Here is a 19,047-nt window from a genome sequence, read left to right as displayed (position 1 = left end):
CGCTCTCACACGTCTCGTCTTCATTAATACGGCAGCATCGTGGAGATGAAGACAGTCACTGTTGTGACACCCGTCACATTGGTGCCGTGACCCGGATCACAAATGACTCTCCACTTCGGACCGGGACCGCGATGCTGCACAATGAAGACGCTGTGCAGTCCCATCACTCGGTGGACGGTGTGTCGACCCCCGTTTTGAAAATACATGTAGTGTGTTAATTGTCTGACCTGCTGTTTTGCAATTAGTGTGTTTTTTTTTCATGTATGTGTTTTTGTGTGTTAAGGCTAAGAATGAGCTCCTTACAAGTAACACGTAGCACACCTTTGAATGAGTGTGTTGGTAGAGGTAGAGGCTTCCCAACCGTGTAACAGTTGTGTCGTGCAATCCAGAGTGGTGTAGGTTGTACAGAGGGGAATGGGCAGGTTCAAGCTGAGGCCACTTATGTTAGTGGGGACAGAGTTCCTTCCCAGACCCAGTGCAGTGCATCTACGACGAGCGCACAGATCCTGACACACCGGCGACAGATCCCTTACTCCAGTCACCTGACGTAGTTGGTCAGATGAGTAACATAATTAGACAGCACTGTTGTACATCCTTGCCCGATAACCTTGTCTATTTTGCCTGTTGGTCTTTCTGTTGTCTTCCGTGTGTATGTTGCCTCACTTCTGCATAATTTAAGGGGGGTGTATGTAATGGAGTTGTGCGCTTAGATTATTAAATTATGAAGGAAGTGACGCAACGGCGCACAGTGTGGCACTATGTCCCGCCCATAGTTTCCAGAACAATCTCGAGGAGATTCAGGTTAATCACAAGACGAACCCATGCGACTTCACCCATCCCTTCTGCCATACTGTGTTGCAGAAATAAAAGAAATAAAAAGACACATCCACGCGTCTCGTCTTCATTAATACGGCAGCATCGTGGAGATGAAGACAGTCACTGTTGTGACACCCGTCACACATACTCGCCATTGTTGCTTTTGCCTACCAGCGAGAAAAATCGCGTGATTCGTGACGTCACCTCCGTAAACAACTCGCATCTCCTATAATCCCACAGTGGGGAAATTTGTCATCTACAGGAGCAAAATTGAAAGGGGGGGGGGGTAAAAAAACAAAGTACGGTAGTGTCTACTGAATGTCCAAAAAAGAACTGTACAACTGCACAAAAAAATGTTTTGGTAAAAACATCAGTAATTGGTAAGTTTCTATTCGTTTCCAAGAAAAAGTCTGAGAAAATCTGGTGACATGATGCATTTTAGGATGAACCGCCTTGGTGTTACTTTTAGTATACCTCAAATTTATAAACAATTTCCCACTAAATAACACAAAAAACACAAAAATTGCACTTTTATTGAAAAAAAGACACCTCACGGAGCCTGAATTACGCGTGTTGAACTTTATTCATGTTCTCATTTGAACTGTACAACATATACGCACACACACGCGTGCACATACGCGTACACACGCACACACACGTTTATGATCATAGCCACTCCTGCCATTTAGTGGTAATTTTTCATACTGAAATCATCTAAAGAGCTACACTAAACTCTTAATAATAAAAAAAGCACACGCACAAAAAGCGCTTCTTTTAGCTGTAGTTCCTCAGGTACACAAGTCGGTGAGGTTGGAACTTCTCACGGCACAGGGGGCACGCGGCCTTAAAGTCATGCAAACACAGAAGTACACAAGGGAATAATTATCAGAGTACAACCACTGACACATCAACGGTGAGTTCCTTTGATATCGGACTCACAATATTGACTAATGACAATCTGAAGAACAAACATGCTTACATTGATTTCAGCCCGCAAGGAGATTTATTCATGTCAACCGCATAAATGTACCTGATCAATACGAAATTAACTCACTGCCATTGACAAATTTAGGTAGGGCGCCATTCCCGAATTTGTTTGGGTTTTTTTTTTCATGCTTGGGTGCTGATAAAGCGCTGGCCATGGCCTCTGGCAATGTTTTTTTCTTTTCCACAAGGGGGCAGTGCAATCCCCTTTTTCCATGTCCGCGCTTTGTTCCAGCTTCAGCTGTTGTTAAAGCGCTATATAAACCAATATGTATGTATTGCATTGTATTTTGGACAGCCACCATCATTTCAAGCTCATATCACTCCAGACCCATATAATTTCGGAATTAACTCTTTTTTCTGATGAAAGAAGAGTGTAGGGTTTCTTAAGCTGCACTGAATGTTTATGTAGTCCGGAAACTCAATATTCTGTGGATCCTGGAATTCAAGTTACAATGACAAAAACCCTGGAACTGAGCGGACACATTTTTGCATGTTTGGCAGTGAATAAAGCTTTCAATGAAAAGGTTTCTTCAGCCGTCATCTGTACTTTTTGAAGGTGTCGGACGTTTCGCTTCTTATCCAAGATGCTTCTTCAGCGAACTAAGTCTTACTGGTAGTATAGGTCCTATATATATATATATATATATATATACATATATATATATATATATATATATATATATATATATATATATATATATCCCTAATGTCCAGACATGGCGGCGCCGGACACTGCTATTATAAGTCCCTACTCTCAGGTTGGGGGGAGCAGAGGACCACTCCCTGCAGCCCCACCCATTGTTCCTACATTCCTGACTAACGACTGGCCTGATTGCCCCACTCCCTCCAGTATCACCCCATCAGCATTACTAATGTTGCCTAACCTATGTTGCCTAAGCAGTCTATTGTACGAATGATCCAAATTGAACCTCACCCCACCATATCGGTTTTACCGCCTCCGGTTAAACCACCTCCGCCCAACATAACATTAGAAGAGAGAAAGGCGTTAACTACTCTCCAAAAAGACAAAAATATTACTATTTTGCCAGCAGACAAGGGCAGATGTACAGTGCTTCTTAACACACATTGGATTATGAAGACAAAATAAATAGGTTAATCAGTGATTCTAACACTTATGAGCAACTAAAAAGGGACCCTTCCAATAGATACAAGAAAGAAATGATAGACTGTCTCCAAAAGTTAGAGAAAGGAAAACATAGACAAACAGATGTGCAGTAAAGTCTCGTTATATCGATATTCTCGGGAGTCGGAAAAAATATCGATATAACCGGACTATCGATATATCCGATCCTGCGGCATGTAAATTTTCTCCTTGCGTTCATAGAAATAGTATCGTAATAAGCAGTACTATCGATATAACAGATATTGATATAACGAGACTTTACTGTATTTTAGATTATACCCGGGAGAGGCCACGCCATGTATCTAAGGCCTGCCTAAAATACATAAAGAAGGGTTCCCCCTCAGACCCATTGTTTGTAGCATTGACTCCTCTACATACAATGTAGCCAAATATCTGAAAACTATCTTAGCTCCGTTGGTTGGGAACACAGCATATCACGTAGAGAACACCACAGGGGTTGTAGAGAGTATCAAAGACCTCATATTGGAACCTGAGGAAACATTGGCATCTTATGATGTGACTTCTCTCTTTACATCTGTCCCCACCCCAGCAGCAGTCTCAGTGGTGAGGACGAGACTGCTGGAAGACATTTCTTTGCACGAAAGAACCAAACTTAAACTGGACCACATCTGCCAATTATTGGAAATCTGCCATAATACTACGTATTTTCAATTTAGGGAAAACATTTACAAACAAATTCATGGTTGTGCTATGGGCTCACCAGTTTCACCCATAGTGGCTAATTTGTACATGGAAGAGATGAAGAAACAGGCCCTCACATCCTTCCGGGGGACAAAACCTAGACACTGGTTTAGATATGTGGACGATACTTTCAACATAATTAAAAAACAAGAAATTCAATCCTTCACAGATCACCTTCACTCAGTAGACATCAACATTTAATTTACTCGCGAGGACATTAAAGAGAACCAACTAGCCCTTTTGGATTGTAAAGTAATTATAAAAGAGGACAGTGCGCTAAAAACAGAAGTCTTTAGGAAGGTTACACACACTGACCAATACAGTGGAACCTCGGTTTTCGAACGTCTCACAGTTCGAACAAATCGGAGTCCGAACAAAATATTCGAGAAATTCTTGCTTCGTAGTTCGAACAACAATCTGTGTTCGAATGCCAATACGACGCGTGAGTGCGTACGCGAGGGTGGGGTGCTGAGCGGCGTACGGTTGTATCGCTCTCTCCGTGACCAACTGTTGTCGCTTGCGGACGTGCTGCGTTTTGCTCTAGCGTTTAATATAGGTGTACGAAGAGTTTTAGCCCCTAATCATGGCTCTAAATAAAGTAAGTGCTGCTAAAAGTGAAAAGGAAAAGTAGTCCATACAACTATTGCATTTAAGAAAGAAATAATCGCAAAATATGAAGGAGGTGTGCGAGTGTCTGATCTGGCTAGGGAATACAGCATGGCGAAATCTACGATCAGTACGATATTAAAGAATAAAGAGGCTGTGAAATCTAGTGATGTGACTGTGGGAGTGAGAGCAAGTGTCATTGGATAGATATTTTAAGAGAAAAGAACATCCTGTATCCGAGTCATCCATAGCTGTCATGTTCCGAGCGAGAGTAACGGCAGCTGACTCATCGGAACGTAGTGGAATGTTTGTGATCCCAAAGCAGGCGGCAGAGACGTATTACCCAAGCAGGATGTTTATTCACAAATAAAAGAAAACACAGCGAGTAAGAAGGCAGGGGGTGATCCGACCCGCTTACTACGCCAAACAGCAAATGGCACACGAGGGTGCAAAATTACGCAATCCCGCAAGATGACATACATTTACGGGACGCAGGGAAAATATCTCGGACCAGATACACTCGCGCATCGAAGGAAGAGTCCAGGTACGGTGGCGAGGTGAGTCAATCATCCGGCATTGGCGAGGTGATCGCGAACCGTATAAATGCCCTGTGTCCGTGATTAGAGAATTGACAGCAGGTGGAGAACGGCCGGGAGAGGCAGCTCCGCCCCCCGCTGTCAACTCGCAAGTGACAGGAGCAAAGAGGTGGTTTTGGTGTTCGAACAAATTGCTTTTCGAACAGGGTCCTGGAACGAATTATGGTAGAGAACCGAGGTATCACTGTACTTACTTTTCGATTCGAACCATCCTGTACAACACAAACTAGGAGTTATCAGAACCCTCCAGCATATGGCTAAACTAATACCAACAAGCGTCGAAGGCAGAGAAAAGGAGTCAAAACATATCAGGAGAGCACTCACAAACTGTGGGTACCCTCAGTGGTCGTTTTAACAAATGTCAGAAAGAAAGAATAGGGAATGAAACCAAAAATTATGAAGAAACAAAAAGGAGAGGAGTAGCACTACCTTACATTGCAGGAGTTTCTGAAAAACTACAAAGAGTACTTTGGCAACACAAAATTCCTACTTATTTCAAACCGATAAACACTTTAAGGCAAAAATTAGTGCATCCAAAAGATAGGCTGCCAAATGAAAAACAAAGTAACGTAGTTTATTCAATACATTGTAAGAATGAAAATTGTAAAGCACAATACATTGGGGAGACTAAACAAATTCTCAAAAAAAGACTATCAACATCGCAAGGATAATACTCGTGGGCCTCAATCGGCAGTACATATGCACCTAAAAGCTAGCAACCACTAATTTGATGACAATGAGGTTAAAATCTTAGCAAAAGAACATAGATGGTTTGAAAGAGGAGTAAAAGAAGTAATTTTCATAAAAAAGCTAAATCCTTCATTAAACCGATATGGTGGGGTGAGGTTCAATTTGGATCGTTCGTACAATAGCCTGCTTAGGCAACATAGGTTAGGCAACACTAGTAATGCTGATGAGGTGATACCGGAGGGAGTGGGGCAATCAGGCCAGTCGTTAGTCAGGAATGTAGGAACAATCGGTGGGGCTGCAGTGAGTGGTCCTCTGCTCCCCAACCTGAGAGTAGGGACCTATCATAGCAGTGTCCGGCGCCGCCATGGCTGGACATTAGGAATATATATATATATATAGGGTCGATGAAGAAGCATCTTGGATAAGAAGCGAAACGTCCGACACCTTCAAAAAGTACAGATGACGGCTGAAGAAACCTTTTCATCGATGGACCACTCCTGTACGACTGAGAGCTTACACAGATGTATTGAATAAAGCTTGTTTTACTGTCAGCTAAGTTGACCTGATTAGATATCAACATGGCATTTTGAAAACATTTAAATGGAAGAGATAAGGTGTGTTTTTGCCGGGTATCAAATTTCTGGCACCCACATTGGGAAACAAATGTTTGTGCATATTGCACACCTCTAATTGATGCAGTCCCTTAATTTTGTTCTGTCTCTACTGAATGTTTAAACCATGAAATCACCACAAACAATGGTCCATTACACCAGTATGATTTCAAAATCATCTTAAAAAATTTCATTCCCTTCAAATAAATATGTAACAATGATGTAAGATTGACAAAATGCATGTGCATCTAATTTCAACTAACAATTTAGGCTAATTGTAACTACCCCCAGAATAATTAGGTTAATTATTCAATGTATGTGGTGACATTTTTCAACAAAAAAGCTGAGGATTGGTTCCAGAGAAACCCCCACGAATAGGCATCAAATGTAATTTGACCTTAGATGGGTAGGCAAGCGCAGACTAAATTATTTACATGGAAATATATTGCAAAATCCAAAATGTAAATGATTGTCATGAAGGCTCTGACATGGGCCCTACCTTGGTGTTGCACCATTCTGTTATACATTCCCAGCAGAATAGGTGTCCACAGGGGGTACAAGTTGAATGTCTGCGCTCTTCCAAGCAGAGGATACAGCGGGTGGGCGAGGACCTTGACTTCTGGATTTTCTGTGCACTGAAAAAGTAAAACAGCTATATCAAAGTGCCAAACAGGTATCATTTGCCATCTTAGCAATGTACAGTCAGAGGAACATGCATTTGTAATTTAAACGCCACACCCCCATCCATTGCCTTTGGATGATTATACATTTCTGTGGTTGTGATAGAGAATAGACAGAATAGAAGTTATCATGTTAAAAGTTTCATCCGGTTGGATGCTTTTGGCCAAACCCGTGTGACTACAATACACAATGGAGCACAGACAATCTGGGCTCACTTTGATATGAACAGAACCAGCCTGCTAAACTGTCATCCTCGGGTAAGAAATCTAGCCTTGGGCAGAAGGGAATATTTGTGGATACATTGTACAGGGCGGAAGGCAGTACTTGGTACGCTCCTGTACAAGTGCTCATTAGCCAGGTTACAAATCAGTTCATGGAAAGGCCACCCATTAAAATGTCTACGTTGTTGGTTTATGGATGTTGGTGCCTGTACCAGGGGACGACGAGGAGGGGTGTCCATGGGACGTCCAGGGGCATGGTATTCAAATCAAGAAGAGAGCATTTTACTAATGTATCACTTGAATTTGCATATACTCTCAATAAAGTGCTTGGCAGGGTTTTCAACATTCGGGCGGGCGTCGGTCAAGAAGCTCACATGAAGTGGCTTCATGAAAACTACGCCCCCTGCCGGCAGTAACAGACAATCTTCCTCTGTTCAAAGTGTCCGAACAAACATCTTTGTAATTGCTGTACCTTAAATACAATTGTTTTATTTCCACTTTTCACGCCATAGTGTGTCACACAGTGAAATATAATACCTCTAGCGATGACTTCTGGACTTTTCTGCAGAGCCTCACCAGAATGGAATGTTGTTGGTTCAAGCAGCTCTCCACAGCAAAGTTTTCGGGGAGTGAATTTTGAATCTTATTTTCATGCTAAACAAACTACATTGTGGGAAGCAGGCCATCTTATCACCACATGCGTATTAAATTTACCTGCCGGTGAGGTTCCTGAAATCTTTCCACTCCTGCCTGGCTCGCTGTCTTTGTCGAAAGTTGTTGAGCTGCAGATACACTGTGATGAGCAGCTGGTTGAGGGAGACGACTCCCAGCAGCCTGTAGCTGTTCCTGATGGTCAAATCATCCTCCTGAGGCCCTGAAACACACAGCTGCACGCGCATTTCAGGGTTAATGAAAAATGTTTTACAGTATTTCAGAAAGTGTCTGTGAGGGAGATGTGCACTTTTGAATGTAAATCACTTACATAGCGGATCGCAGACGTCCTCTTGGACAGTTGATAGAAAATACCGCTGATATAGAAGAGAGCCACATGAAATCTGTGCAGGAGGGTGAGTGTCTGCCGAATGACAAATACAGCAGGCAAACATTTTTTTCTTTGGGGCTCTGACAGCAGTCCCATTGCCTTTCGTATGCACCTCCTCAGCCACAATTCCAGGCTGCACGGCCTAGACGCAGCCTGCCGACGTCTGACACCGCAGCGAGACTCTTGTGCTTCTTCAAGCTCATTCTCCAAACAGATCAAGATTTTGTCCAAGATGTAGGGCAGGAATGTATGACAGAAAATAAAGGAACCTCGTCTGGCAAGGGAAGGGATGCGTCTTTTACTGGGGTCAACTTGGACGATATTGACATATTCCTCACCAAGGGTCTGGTTACCTGTCAAGAACGGTAATCAATGAATTATGAGTGATTGTGAGCGTACAACAAACTATTTAATTATTATTGAAAAAAAAACACGTTTTGTTTTCAACGGGTCACTGTACATTAATCAAACAAAGTTGGACTTTTGGAAAAGCAGATACAGTGCCGACAGATATTTAACACTACTTTGGACAGCCCACCTATGAGTGTTGTTAAACCAAAATAAGTGATGTCTGAAAATAGCTCAACTTCTTTCCTCCAGTCCAGCCACCTTTTCGATCCTGCAGATAATGGAAACATGTTAAATAAACCGATAGTGGCGTCTGGTGCGGTTTTCAGTGTTGATATATGTGTCAAAGAATATTTATGTACTGTATTGACCACGGTTCACTGTGTTCTTTTAATGACATGCAGTGCTGTGCATCTACAGTAGTTCGTTCAACACAACGGAGAGGCAAAATTGAAGGAAATATTGCCTCTAAAACGTGGCGAGCTCTTGAACTATTTTGTCTTAGATGGCATAAACCAGGGGTGTCCAAAGTCGGTCCTCGAGGGCCGCTGTCCTGCCTGTTTTCCAGCTCTCCCAGGAGCAACACACCTGATTCAAATGATCAGCTCATCAGCCAGCTCTGAAGCAGCATCAAAATGGTCCTGATGATTTGAATCAGGTGCGTTGCTCCTAGGAGAGCTGTAAAACAGGCAGGACAGCGGCCCTCGAGGACCGACTTTGGACATCCCTGGCATAGACCCTCTTTCCTGAAACGTTTTAATCAGGCCAATAAACATATAATGTCACCACTGAAAGAACCATAGTTTTCACATGTATCTTGACAGAAACGACCCGGGTCTTGTGTTATCGCTCAGAATGAACTAACCGGCAAGCGTTTGAAAAGTTTCATTAGCGTTGTTCTTAAGGAAGGTCTGGTAGTAGTCGTCCTTCTGACCAGCTCGAATTAGCTGCGACTGGTTGGCAGGAGCAAGAGGCATCGCGACTTAAACCGGACGGATCGCAGTGCACACGTCTGTGCCGAAATGGTTCGTGTAATGAATATACATTTCCACTATAACTTGTCTGAACAGTCGTTAATGCTTCTGCGCGACACAGACATTGAACACTGGAAACTCACCGGAAGTGGGAGATCTGTAAACACGAGAGATCAAGACAAAAAATACATGGTTGTATTTTTCACAGCGCCGTTCACTGGTTATTCCAGATAATGCAAGCAAGCATGCAATTATTCAGGTAAAGTGTTTTGGAAATTCGTACGTAGTAAATACATATTGTGTACTAGAGTACAAAACGTACACAACGTGCACTTTATTTTCGACAGCCGTTTCTGTACCCATACTATGGCATTTAAAGGACAACCGATGTCTCCGGACAAATTGTGTCCATAATTTGTAAAATGGCTTCAAATGACTTCTACTGAGCTTGTTTTAATAAGATTCCACCGCATATAGCTATATTTTACGTTTTAAGACTCTCGCTGAATATTCAGGAAGTCTCGTTTTTTGTTTCTTAACTGACATCAGAAAAACGTTTTATAGTATCTAAAATATCCAAAACATGCAGCATGATATTTTTATTCAAATGCAAAACACCAATAAAAATGACTTAAAGTGTCCAAAATCTGAAAAAAATTGAGCTGCGAATTGGGCATTTTCAGAAAGTCCCGCCCCCAGTCCGTGCCGTCACGCCAAGACGTCTTTGCATTGCTGATCAAAACAATGGCTTCAGATTCGGAGAATATGCTTTCTTGTTACCCATCCAGTTATGAATATAATTCAAATAGTTCTGAAGAGGAAAGCATATATGTTTGCAATCGATTAAAGAATTTATTCCGTGTCATTTTGAGGCATCTGGACTGCAATGTAGCGTCCCAGAAAAGAGGCAGAAAAATGGTGACCAGCTCATATGAGGAATGAATCAGCCCGTTTCCACAGGCTGATAAATTCCTTGCGTGGAGCTTGGACGCCCTCTTCTGGCGGCTTTTGGGTGCAACACAAGGTTTTCAGACCAAACAAGTACAGCAAAATACATTGACGTGATGGAGGGACTGCTACAATGTGTCGTTTTTTTTTCGGTCAGGGGCGTTCCTTTAGTGACGTCACGTACGGACTCGTCACCAACTCAAAAACAAGACTTCCTGAATATTCAGCGCGAGTCTTAAAACGTAAAATATAGCTATATGCTGTGGAATCTTATTAAAACACGCTCAGTAGAAGTCATTTGAAGCCATTTCAAATTATGGACACAACTTGTCCGGAGACGTCGGTTGTCCTTTAATGTTCCATGGCTTTTTTTCTATGAAGAACACAGAGAGAGTTATTTAGTTATTTAATTCATAAATAGTGTTATTTATTTCCTGTTTTTTTATGAAGAACCCAGAGAGTTATTTAGTTATTATTTATTTTATAAATAGTGTTATTTATTTCCTGATTTTTTTCTGTGAAGAACTTAGAGTGGGTTATTTAGTTGTTATTTATTTCGTTAATAGTGTTATTTGTTTCCTAACTTTTTTTCTGTAAAGAACCTGGAAAGGCTTATTTGGTTATGTGTGGCTTTCTAGAAAACAAATTCCCATCACAGAAGGGAAAAGTTATGTGGCCATCACAGGAAAAAGTTTGGGGACCCCTGAACCCATGTCTGCGACCCCTGATCCTCTACCCCAGGGTAGAGGATCATCAATGTCGGAGGACACGTTTTAGCTACCATGCAACTGATCAACGACAAACGTTTATAACGTGAACGAAATAACGAAATACTTTGCTGATCAGAGTAACTCAACATTGCATTGAGTGACATATTTATTCCCCTTTGCCTGAAAATATTTTAAAACGTACTGAAAGTCTCCCCTGATTAGTTTATTGCTCACCCCATTCCTCTTTCTCAAGGTGTCTTAAACTTTCACATAATTCAATTTACATTTATTAAACTCACAAAAAATAAATAAAAATGGCACTGCTTTTAATACAGTGCTTTTTAATATACTGTTTAACATATTACATCCATCTTTCTTGATCGCAATGATGAAAATAGAACATTTATATTTTGAAATACAAATTGGTTTAGATTAGACACGACTGGTCTACAGACAATGCACTCAATAATCTGTCAAGTTTATTCACATTCACGTACACAGTGTGTATAAATAATTTTCATCTCTGCAGGTGAAAAAAAGCTTACTTTTTACTGATCTCTGCAGGTGAAAAAAAGCTTACTTTTTACTCGTCTTTTTTTTAGTCCACTTATAAAGATAATTGCAAGGTGGACATCGAGTATGGTTCTTCCTACTTGAACAATGTCTGATATAAGAACCGTGTATCTTGTGTCTCTTTACAACGTGCCACAAGAAGTTTTCTTCAGCCGTCATCTGTACAAATTTGAAGGTTTCGGACGTTTCGCCTCCTATCCAAGAGGCTTCGTCAGCGAACTAAAGTCTGACTGGTCGTATCGGCCCTATTTATATATCCCTAATGTCCAGCCATGGCGGCGCCGGACACAGCTATGATAGGTCCCTACTCTCTGTCACATCTCGTCGCGGTCCTGGGCGCGCCCCGCCCCTCCTGTGACCTCCTCCGCTGCTCCCTGGAGACGGCCCCTCCCATCATCACGCACCTGGGTTCCCACAGCTGTTTGTCATTCCCTTGATTGTGCCTTCTGACTATATTTGCCGATCGTGCAATACCGTCTCCGTCGGAGTATTCAGAAAGCTACCCTCGCGACTTCCCTTCCGTCAGGTCTGCATTCTTCTTTTGTCTTCACTCATCGCCCTTGGTATTGTTTTTTGCACATGTGTCTCAGTAAAGACTTTTCTTGGTTCACGAGTATCTGTCTCGCCGTGTACTTTGGATCCGAACTCCCCGCTTTCCCTCGTCACTTGAGTCCTGCCTCCAAGCCTCAAGAGACATAACACTCTCAGGGGGGTAAAAGAAGCGATTCTTATAAAACAACAAAATCCTTCAACAAAATCCTTCATTAAACCGGTCTGGTAGGGTGAGGTTCAATTTGCATCGTTCATACAATAGCCTGCTTAGGCAAAACAGGTTAGGCAACATTCGTAATGCTGATGAGGTGATACCGGTGGGAGTGGGGCAAATGGGCCAGTCGTTAGTCAGGAATGTAGGAACAATCAGTGGGGCCACAGGGAGTGGTCCTCTGCTCCCCCCAACCTGAGAGTAGGGACCTATCATAGCTGTGTCCGGCGCCGCCATGGCTGGACATTAGGGATATATAAATAGGGCCGATACGACCAGTCAGACTTTAGTTCGCTGACGAAGCCTCTTGGATAGGAGGCGAAACGTCCGAAACCTTCAAATTTGTACAGATGACGGCTGAAGAAACCTTCTCATCGATGGACCACTCCTGTACAACTGAGAGCTTACACAGACATGCTACAAGAAGCTCTCTCACTAGTGAAAGTAGGTTAAAAACATCCATTCATTCATGAAAGGTCTTCAATGATCAGCCTGAAAAGTGGCTGAACCATTTCCTTTCTCTCCCCGAGAGCCAGCAAGGTATACTATAGCTGCCTCATAATACAATCCATTATAAGCCCACTCGGGCCACTCATGCACTTTAGCTGTGGCTGTCTATGGCTACAGTGCCCGTAATAACCCTTGGACCGTCTGTTCGCCATCCTGCTTACAAGGAAGTTGAACTTTGCTTTCACGCGAGAAGGGAGGAGCTGGAATGTGCATTCCCAAATTACTGTACTATGTGTTTATTTTGTTTTATTTTTATCAAAACTGTGCTTAGGTGAGGCACACAGTTCTCCTGCCTCATGACAGGGGGCGCTGGTGGTTAGATTGTTCTTGCGACTCCTGAGCTGCAGAATAATAGAATTAGTGACAGCAAGCTACAGTAAACAGTTAGCAAGTTAAGTGCAACCATGCAGTCATTTTTTCGTGTTGCTTGGTCTTATTTTCAGAATAGTGCATTATATATCTAAATTGAAAGAATTTTCTAAACTCGACTTTCAATCGAAGCAGGAGATAATAATTAAAGGAAGACTGTTGAGATCTTCAGCGCTTTCGCGATGCATTTGGGAGAATAAAGAGTCGACATGGTCCTCTTGTTTAGATCATACAAGTAGGATATTTACTTGCCGGAGCACATAGAGCAACCGCTGCACTCATCGTCGTACGAGAAGGCAAAACACATACATACACTGGCTTTGATCACTGTCAAGTCACGTGATGTCGCGTAGTGGCTGGGTTGCCAGATCAGCTCAGTATTACAGCATTACACAAAATGAGGATACATTGTAACTTTCTTAACACCCCAACTTATACACAGTTTGCTGTAATGTAAACCAGTCTTACACATTTCAGCTTCCAAAAACAATGGTTGTAAACTCTCAAACACAATTGGTTTTGCGTATTGGTAGTCATCAATAATGAAATCACTGTCTCATATGATTTTGATCACCTTGTCATTTCTTGACTTGATTTCTTGACTTGGTTTTGCTTGTATTCATTATTTATTAAATCATCATGTAAGACCTTGTTCCCGTTTCGGCCAGATTGTTTGAGATCGTAAAGTTTTTCTAGTTTGTAAAATAGACCATCATCATTTTCTTCATTTTCCAGAGCTGCTTTTTGAAGCACCACTCTTATACCTGTTAGATTGGCTGTTGGTGAAAATGTCTCTCCATAGTCTATGTTTTCCACCTGGCTCTTGTCCTTTGCTACAAATCGTGCTTTGTATTTGTCTCTCACATCTACGTCACGTTTGATAGCATATACCCACTTACCCCCCACTGTTTTCTTGCCCGCTGGTAGGGTTGTTACAGTAAATGTATTGTTGTCATTCAATGACTGAATTTTCTCATCCATGGCTTTTGCCCATTCTTGAGAAAAATTTGATCTCATTGCCTCTGCATATGTTTGCGGAACACCACACACAGCTCTGTAACAGTAGTCCACTGTGGTGGCTGCCTCATCGTTATCGCTGTACTCGACCACAGTAGGATACCTTCTATTTTCAGGTTCATCATTTGTGTCACTTTGTCGTGTGAGGTTATGTTCATGTGGCCTAATCTCTGTGACTGCAATTTCACGTGCATCCCTGTCTTGTATACACGACTCTTGGGCTCTCTTATTAGGTTTCTGAAAGACATCACTTGTTTTAGGCCTTAATTTCATGCCATAACATGTGTTTTCATGTTTCATTTATCTGTCTCTTTCTCAATATGTAAATAGTACAACTTTCCACACATGTATATCATATTTTGTTCCACCTTTTGTAATCAGTGCATTTTTACCTTCTTTAAATATCACTGTTGCTCCGTTGATGGTCGCTTTCTTGATAGACAAAATATCTTGGGGGTATGAAGGAATGTATAAAGCGTCTTTCAGCGTTGCTTTATGTCTTTGTCCTTTGATGTCAATCAAAGTGATCTCAGCATCTCCCCTTTTATGTGCGACTTTCTGTATTGTGTGCCGTCCACCAGCTCCACAAGGTGTCTCGCTCCACAAGGTGTCTCTGGTCTGAACGTGCTGTCAAAATCCTTGAACATGGTCACGTCAGTGATGATATGCAAAGTGCCTCCCGTGTCCACCATCAATCCTCTCTCTCGGATGTCGCGACGCAACTGCTCCCTGGATCTGGTCTCGCTGTCCCTCATCTTGAGCACGTTGTCGGTCTCGCCATCTTCTGACGATTTACTGGCGTCATCTCGTCTGTACTTGTCCTTACACCTGCACGTTGCGTCTTTATGTGTCTTGCTTTTGCAATGACTGCACCATGTCTTCTATCGACATTCTTTTGCTTTGTGGCCTTTGATCCCACACTTAAAACACACTATGCTTGTGTCAACACTGTGCTTGTCATAGGTGTTGGTTTTGGTGGTTTGTCATCCACTCCGACCCTGTGTCTTCATCACACTGTCCCCTGACTCAGTGTTCAATTTCTCAGTTTCTTCTTTCTCTCCGTAGCTTTGTCTTGAAATCTTCAAACTTGATTTCATCATTTGAATGCACTACATGGATTGCAAATGGCTTGAAACTTGCTGGTAGTCCTTTTAATACCATGGCAACAAGTAGTCCATCTCCCATAGTTTCACCCGCATTTCGGACTGCTGTGATGGCGGTTTCGGCTTTGATGATAGTCTGTAACACTTTCATCGTTCCTCTTTTGAAGCGACGTGAGCGTGGTGTACAGATTTATTATCCGTAGTTTTCCTTTCCCGGCATAATATTCTCTCAATATCTTCAAAGACTTTCTTCCATCATCAGGTGCATCTCTCATCATCATTAATGAGAGGCTCTTGTCATCAAGCATATTTAGCAATTCGGCGTACGCATCTGCATTTTTCTCTGCATCCGTAGCCATTTCGGAACTTGTCGCCGGCTCGCTTAGCACGGTCTTCTTTAGTCCCAATAAATGAAAATGTCCAAGCATTTTTATTTCCCATATCTCGTACTTATCTTCATCTCCGTCGAATGCCAGTCGAAGGTGCCTGCTTACCCTTCCTTGATCCATCTTGACCGCTGTTTAGCCGGTTAGCGATAGCCTCGTTTGCTAACCGCTCTTTCAAGTCTGGATACACTTCTGGCTTCACTTTATCTCCCAAACGTCTCCTGGGCCCATAACCTGTTGAGATCTTCAGCGCTTTCGCGATGGGAGAATAAAGAGTCGAGATGGTCCTCTTGTTTAGATCATACAAGTAGGATATTTATTTGCCGGAGCACATAGAGCAACCGCTGCGCTCATCGTCGTATGAGAAGTCAAAACACATATACATACACTGGCTTTGATCGCTGTCAAGTCACGTGATGTCGCGGAGTGGGCAAGCAGGCACCTTCGACTATATCAGGACTTTTTCAGCATACGAGCTACTCAGTGACGTGCGGTGAGGTTCATGGCTGGTGAGGCAGTGATGTCATCATAGTCAGATTTACAAACATATGAACTCTACAGAGTAGTTTATTCACCATTTGATTGGCAACAGTTAACGTATTGTTTAAAATTTCATGTCAGCATTCTTTATATATACAAACTGTAGCATAGAAAAAAATAATTAAAAAAACGTTTTTATCGTGTTACCTTTACTTGTAAATGAAGTCCATGCGCCGCTCCTTCTGAAGAAAGGCATCGATAACTTCTTTGTAGAAGCCTTCCTTATCTTTCTTCAGTTTTAAAAGTCTCTCTGTCTCAACGGAGATCACTGCCAGTGAAGAAAGTCGTCCTTGATCAGTCCTGTTGCGACTATGTTTTCAGTGCTGAGAATGACAATCTCGTCTACTTCTACAGCAACAAATGGAGCTGCACCGATCTCCTTTTTAAATGTCATTTCTAATGACATCACCAACTGCTTCAATTAAATCGTTCTGTATTCTGTTTCACAGGCTAGAAAATACAGTGGATGTCCCAAAAATACTCGCTAGACTGTCATCTTTCTCAGTGAAATGTAATAGTTCAACATAGTTGCCACGATTAGCGGAGCCTTTACTTTCATCATTTCCACGAAATGCCAGCTGTTGTTTGGCAAGGGAGCAGGTGGCATTGATGAGATCTTATAAAATCTCCCGGTTCTCCTTTACCTTAGCATTGTGGATGCTGATGTTGAGTCTTCGTTGTAAATTTTTCAGGTCGCAATATCCCATTTGAGTCCAGACATTGTCACAAGTTGAGAACAGAAGGCAGGAAAAGCAGAAAAGGCGGTTTCTTGCTGGACATCCACACAGCCAGCCTTTTCATGTGTACCAGTCCGCCTGAAAAGAGCGAGCATTGTGTCCCGTTGTCTGAAGCAAACCTTTTAGCTCCGGTGTTGGTCTTCCTTTAATTATTACCTCCTGCTTCGATTGAAAGTCCAGTTTAAAAAATTGTTTCAATTTAGATATGTAATCCTCCATTCTGAAAGTGAGGCCAAGCAACACGAAAAAAAATGACTGGAGGGTTGCACTTTACTTGCTAACTGTTTACTGTAGCTTTCTGTCTCTAATTCTATTATTCTGCAGACGTGGAGTAAGAAGTATCTCTGGAATCACAAGCGCCCCCTGCCTGTCATGAGGCGGGAGAACTGTTTGCCTCACCTACGCACAGCGATTTGATAAAAAGAAAACAAAATAAACACTGTAGTACAGTGTTTATAATGTACAATGACTCTACATTATATACACCAGCTAAACTGTAGAAATTTAGTTCATATACTAAACGTGTTTGAACGCTTTAATAGCGAAATGCAGAAGGATAGCAATGCGGTCTCACTGCAGAGCAAGCCAGCACAGTAAGCATAGTGATTGCGCAATCCATAGTGAGGCTCAGCCTCACCGCTCGTCTCTACTTAGTATTTGAACGGTAAATGTGAAAATTCAGCGATTTTGAAAAAAATCCTAAAACGGTGAAGTTAAATGGACAAGAACTTTAAAGTACAAATCACTAAATACATATAACTGTTTAATTTATTTTTTCATTTGATATTTCCATGACAGCTTTCCATGACGACAGGTGAGGCACTGCCTCACCTGCCTCCACTGACTGCACGTCACTGGAGCTACTTACAAAAAATACCAAGTCAAAATGATCTACCCACGACAGAAATGCAAAACATAATTATTTTCAAATGTTTTAAGGATTCTTTGTATGTACAATGTATGTTGATGTACCTTGCATAACTGAATAAGCCAATATTGCACAACACACATAATAACTACATATACATAACATAATAAATAACTTTTAACATTTTTTGTAATTACCTGAGTTTACTTTGATGACTTGCACTGAATTGAATCAGCCAGGGATGCATAGTCCGGACAGTAGCTGCTGACAGCCAGCCATAAGCACATTTCCAAATTTTCATCATTCATGGTGGAACGGTATTTGGACTTAAAGGCTGACTCACGTAAATAAGTGGAGCTGAATAATGCAGTCAAGGAGGTAGCACATTTCCTCAAGTTGGGGTACTTTTCCTGTGTGAGTAAGTTACAGAACTGTCCAAGTCTCTGAACAAGGAGTCAGCTGCTTCAACGAATGCTTCTATTACCATCTCTCCGTTTTGGAAGGACTTATTGTTTTTAACGATGGCGTGACTCACCCGGAAAGACGCTTCGGTGGCGACTTTCGCTTTTGAAGTATGTTGAGTGAAAAATGACTGCTGTCCGGACAACTGGGATTTTAGTTCGTCCACCGTTCTCTTTCTCAGCTGGCTTTTCGGCGTGAAGTCAATGTCGTATTTTCCATGAACAGTCCGAAAATGGCGCTCCACATTTTCCCATTCCGTATGAAAGTAATATGTTTTGCCCCCTTACTTGGTCCCGCTTTCTCACTCATTTTGATCACCATATGTTTTAGCAAGGGCTTAAAATTATTAATTCGCTGAGTAGCTTGTAAAGTTTGCTGCGTTTAGCGCTGTTGTTTACGCATGCACGGCAACCTCTTCTTCTTTTCCTTTCGGCTTTTCCCTTGACGGGGTCGCCACAGCAAATCAGTGTCCTCCATCTTTAGAGGTTTGATCTGCATGTGTGTTTTGGCCAAGCTTTTACGTCGGATGCCCTTCCTGACACAACCCTCTGTATTTTTCCGGGCTTGGGACCGGCACAAGAAGACTTATGTCCCTTTGTGGCTACAGAACAAGCAACTCGCTCAGTTAAAGGCTCCCAAACAC

General features: G+C 42.2%; 1 protein-coding gene across 2 annotated transcripts; it reads right to left on the bottom strand.

The window, feature by feature from the left end:
* Positions 1–1,371: 1,371 nt before the first annotated feature.
* pex10 (peroxisomal biogenesis factor 10) lies at positions 1,372–9,573 on the bottom strand. 2 transcript variants are annotated; one of them, XM_089003262.1, is made up of 6 exons: positions 9,310–9,573; positions 8,635–8,715; positions 8,037–8,449; positions 7,769–7,941; positions 6,652–6,787; positions 1,372–1,659 (listed from the first exon to the last, which is right to left on the bottom strand). In XM_089003262.1, exons 1-6 carry the CDS (start codon positions 9,419–9,421, stop codon positions 1,591–1,593), a joined length of 984 nt encoding a protein of 327 aa, XP_088859388.1. In that variant the 5' UTR covers positions 9,422–9,573; the 3' UTR covers positions 1,372–1,590. The 2 variants fall into 2 exon arrangements, with proteins under 2 accessions (XP_088859388.1, XP_088859398.1); XM_089003272.1 differs by lacking the exon at positions 8,635–8,715.
* Positions 9,574–19,047: the final 9,474 nt, after the last annotated feature.

The sequence above is a fragment of the Hippocampus bargibanti genome, linkage group LG01 (assembly GCF_051943395.1).
Source record: "Hippocampus bargibanti isolate YZ-2025 linkage group LG01, ASM5194339v1, whole genome shotgun sequence".
NCBI classification, from domain to species: domain Eukaryota; kingdom Metazoa; phylum Chordata; class Actinopteri; order Syngnathiformes; family Syngnathidae; genus Hippocampus; species Hippocampus bargibanti.
Note: the sequence above shows the minus strand (reverse complement) of the source record. Positions and strands in the feature narration are given on the sequence as shown.

Coding starts and splice junctions, on each gene's coding strand:
- pex10 (XM_089003262.1), bottom strand. CDS start 9,421: ATGCCTCTTGCTCCTGCCAACCAGTCGCAGCTAATTCGAGCTGGTCAG. Junction 8,716..9,309: donor AACTTTTCAAACGCTTGCCG/GTTAGTTCATTC, acceptor CATTATCTGCAG/GATCGAAAAGGTGGCTGGAC. Junction 6,788..7,768: donor TTCAGGAACCTCACCGGCAG/GTAAATTTAATA, acceptor TTACTTTTTCAG/TGCACAGAAAATCCAGAAGT.